We start from the raw sequence: 4,427 nt of genomic DNA, 5'->3' as shown, positions 1-4,427 counted from the left end.
ATTGAAGGAAACCCTACACAGACCAAAGTCACCAGGGTCATTGAAGGAAACCCTACACAGACCAAAGTCACCAGGGTCATTGAGGGACAGCCTTCTATTACTAAAGTTACAAGAGTTATTGATGGTAATTTTCATAAAAAATGCTTATATCATTCATTTTCCATCATAGATGATCAAATTTGAAGCTAACAAAGTTTTTGGAACAGATTTGATGATGTTGCCTTGAATCACAGGTGCTAGTGTTGGTGGAGATGGCAGCACAGGTGAGTTTCCTTTGCATGTTTACTGATTTGAAGACTGTAGTAGCATTAATCTTAGAGCGTTCATGCACCTTCTAACAGATCTGCATGATGATATTAGCCACTGTGTGTCACTCTCTTTTAACGCAGATTTAATTTCACCTTTAATCACATTTTTGTGTGGTGATCAGCTACTAAGTCAGATACTGTTTTCCTGGTTTGCACCATTCTTTGTCTTGAGTTGATCCTTTTGTGAATGCCTCATCTTCAGTAACTACTCTCTCTTCCTCTATGGTGTATACTGCATTTCTTAAGAATAATGATGACCAGAAGAAGAGAGAAGGGATTGTAAAGCACATGCATTGACTTGGCTCTTTTGAGCACAGTTGTTCAGCCATGGTCTTCATCAATTTTTTTTTTATTGTAAGGCCTGAAGTTTGGATTTTGACTGCCGGTAGAAGCAAACCAGGGATGTGGATCGTTTACATCCAGTCTTTCTCTGGCTGGCTAAGTGGCAGTCAAAGCTGCCATTGCTGCTTGAACCTGTCATCTCAGTTTCTCAGATTTGTGAAAGCATCCACGACTGCTGTGTTCGACGGGGTGAACAATGGCAGACTCAAATCCTGACAGAGATCACAGGAACTGGGCTGCAAGGTTCTACAAGACACTTTCAAAGTGTCTTGTAGTGGTGGAAGGAAATGTGATCCTTCAACAGACTAATCAACATAATCAACAAACTAAACAGACAGGGAGGTGTTGTTTGATGAAGGTTTAGATGGCTGGATCATAATTTGAGTTTGGAATTAGAGATAAAACATACAAGCAAAACACTAAAGGAGAGAGGAGTTAGCAATTAACTCAGCAGTGAGGCTCATGACTGAGGTACCCAAAAGACGGACAAGTGTTGACTGGAGCAAGATTTACCCAAAAATGAATTCGTCCTCATTTCGGACTGGATACATCAAACTGCTCTTGATTGTTTTTGTGTTTGTTTGTGTCCGGGACAGCCAGATATGTACTGCTCGGAAAGCCCTGTTTAACAGCCTGGTTCATGGGATTGCACAGAATATGACGACAATCTTTGGCAAGCATGCAAGGAACATAGGTTCATTTTTGCAATCCATCTGCTGGATATACATCCAATTCCATCCTAGTATAGATGTTGTTGTTTCTTAGGGGAGGTTGCACATCCTCTATGTTGTGGCATGTATGTGTGAGAATTGTGCAGTGTGCAAATTATATTATTATATTATCAGACCATTGGGCCATTGTCTTTTGGGTACAATAGCAGGTGATCTTTCAGCTGCTTTTCTGGTGTCTTGCAGCTTATTTCTTGGGCTAATGGTACTGTGCGTCTGTGTGCAATTTGTGTATGTTCATAAGCTTACCCATGTGTGCTTGACTCTGTGTTGGTGGTGGCGGAGGAGGTACAGTATTTTATGGGGTGTATGTGCCTGTCAGTCTGTCCATTTGTCAGTCAGTACTTGTACAGTTGCTAAGTCGTTAAATGACTTTCAACACCCTTCTCCGCTGCCGGTCTGAAGGTGGAGCCAGACACACCACGGCGAACGAGCCTCAGATCATTGAGGGTAATGTGTCCTCCCATAAACACTTTATACCAAATAGGTTTATTTCAAATGTTTAATTTCCTTAAAATGATCATGATTATAAATCTATATTCAGTGCAAGTGGATATCTCAAGGTAGGAAAGTAATCATGAAGCTTTTTTAAAAACTGATTTGACTCAGAACATGATTTCGGATTTTAGATGTAATGGTTTTGTTTCAAACGTTCAGGCCCAGACTTTTCCAGGATCACTACAATCCACGGAGACCCGAGTCTGATCGATGAGGAGTCTGAGAGAATTAGCAGAATCATTAAAGGTAAGTGCTTTGACTTTAATTTTGTGACATACTTGTCTGTATATCTCTAATATACAAACTAACCATATTATCTCTTAAATTCGCAGAAGGAGGTAGATTTGCTGCTGCCAGGAAAGCTCCAGGTAACAGTATAATTACTTGCTGATGCATTCACAGCCTTTATCTTCTTAATACATTTTGTTCGCTCTGCTTCGTCTTTTTCAGCTGGAATGAAGAGGCGGGCAAGGCTGGTCAGGCGTCACCATAAGCCAAGGGAGTGAATCTTGCAGAAAGATAAACGCTTAGGGCTCACCACAAGGATTGTATGCATCTCCAGCGCTCCTGGTCGAGCAGTGGTGGATTGAAAAACCGCAGATTGAGATTAAATTAATTTAGCCATTTCTTAATCCAAAGAACCATTAAGTTTGTTTGTTATTCCATCTGAGGCACAGTTCGTGTAATAGCCATACGATTAAACTCTTTATTTCCCTAATTTTGGTGTGTAAGGAATAGTGATTTTTAATGTGGGGGCAAAATAGGGTGAAAGGTGAGGTATATTGTACGAGAATTGTTGTTTGTTTGTTTTTTCGATATCACTTTGCAAACAGATTAGTACAAAAGAGTTTTGTATTCTTTTTGTTTGTTGTTTTTTGTCATATGGTGCTCTGTTTTAAATAGTGTTTTGCTACCGGTAGATCTTCTACTGTACCTCTGTAAATTATGGCATGATCATTTTAAAATGCTACGATGGGGTTTTTTCTATCATGACGGCGATAGATCGACAGATGTTTCATACTTTTGATCGGGAACTTGACTCGTGTATGTCTATACACAATCAGACTTTACAATCCTATGTTTGTACCTTACAAACAAGTGACCAATAAATGTGTGAATACAATGCAGATTATGACTAAAGAAATTCCTTTCATCTACTTTTCCATTATCTAACATGGCTATTCTGTCTGTAGAGCTACATCGTGTATATGAATATACTGAAAGTAAAGTGCTGGTGAAAAAAACCCTAAAAAAGCATAAAGCAATCAAAAGGTTTTCAAGAGTATTGACACTAAATCAGATGAGCAATCACTTCCTCAGACAGATGTTTATAAACCTAAGTTTAATTTTCATAAGAGTCCATAGACCTGAAATCAAATGTAAAACTGAATAACGTTTTTACTATTTTTTAAATGGTTTAAATGAGAAATTTTCACAATTATATCTCATGTATATTATTACATTATCCAAAGTATTATCACTTACAGTGTATTTTTAATATGTTAATATGAGTATAACATGCAGGTTAAAAAGAAACAAAAAAAAAGTTTTACACAGTTATTATTGTGTACTTAGTCCTGATTGTGTCTACTAATGTACAGGTAACAGCTTCAAGAATTGTAGTATCAAGCATGCTTCATCTGCAAATCTGACAATAGCCCTGGCAGCTACCTGTTGAGCTGTGATGACTTTGCTGTCATATCTTACGATCTTTATCTGACTAAATTATTCAAAATATTTTGAAAGCAAAATTTTGGACCAATTTCACTTTTGGATTTCAACCAAGGAGTGTCTTAACTGTAGCACATGCACTGATTGACCTCATGTTTTCCTGGTTTACTTTTGCTTCTGAGAATCACCATTACGCAAGAAGCTTCTGTCCATGGTGTAGCTCTTTAGTAATATCATTTAAATGACTGGTGGCAACTTGCCTCTGAAAAGTTCAAGTTTGCACAAGGAATGGTTGCTTAACATCACAAGGCCCTGATAAAACAAATTGCAGCTTACTCTGTGTTTTCAGCATGTTTTTTGTTCTCTTCTTTCATTCACAGACACGGAAAAATACTGAATATTGTTATTATGAGGATAATTACTTATGATAGCAACAGAGACACATTATTATTATTATTATTATTATTATTATTATTATTATTATTACATAACAGACCTGGCCCACCTAAACTTATAGTGAGGGTGTGCTTGGAAAGCCTGGCAGTGGCCCCGGTCCGCAAGATCTTCAACGCACACCTCGGGAAGAGTTTCAACAGCATTCCGGGGGAGACTTGGGACATTGAGTCACCTCTATTGCTGAAGCCACTGTGTCCACAAGGTGGCTCGTGCCTGTCATGGTGGTAACCCAAGGCCAAGCAGAACACAGATCGGGCAGTGGCTGAAGCAAAAACTCGAGTGTGGAAGAGGTTCGGATAGGCCATGGAAAAAGACTTTCAGACTGCCTCAAAGAGATTCTGGAAAACTGTCAGAGGACTCAGGAGGGGAAAACAATGTTCTACCTGCACTGTGTGGAGTGGAGCGCTGTGACTTCGACTGGGAA

At 39.0% G+C, this 4,427-nt stretch overlaps 1 protein-coding gene across 1 annotated transcript in view; it reads left to right on the top strand.

Annotated features, from left to right (window-relative positions):
• Nucleotides 1-3,005, top strand: part of postna (periostin, osteoblast specific factor a) — a 17,272-nt gene extending 14,267 nt beyond the window's left edge. The window contains 6 exon segments of the mRNA XM_013914249.1: nt 1-124; nt 234-263; nt 1,784-1,828; nt 2,036-2,122; nt 2,209-2,244; nt 2,327-3,005. Coding sequence (XP_013769703.1) covers nt 1-124; nt 234-263; nt 1,784-1,828; nt 2,036-2,122; nt 2,209-2,244; nt 2,327-2,382 — 378 coding nt within the window. The 3' untranslated portion in view covers nt 2,383-3,005.
• Nucleotides 3,006-4,427: the final 1,422 nt, after the last annotated feature.

Source organism: Pundamilia nyererei, unplaced genomic scaffold (assembly GCF_000239375.1).
Source record: "Pundamilia nyererei isolate P.nyererei 1_Seehausen unplaced genomic scaffold, PunNye1.0 scaffold00180, whole genome shotgun sequence".
Taxonomy (NCBI): domain Eukaryota; kingdom Metazoa; phylum Chordata; class Actinopteri; order Cichliformes; family Cichlidae; genus Pundamilia; species Pundamilia nyererei.
The sequence above is the reverse complement of the archived record's forward strand: the minus strand, read 5'-3'. Positions and strand labels throughout refer to the sequence as shown.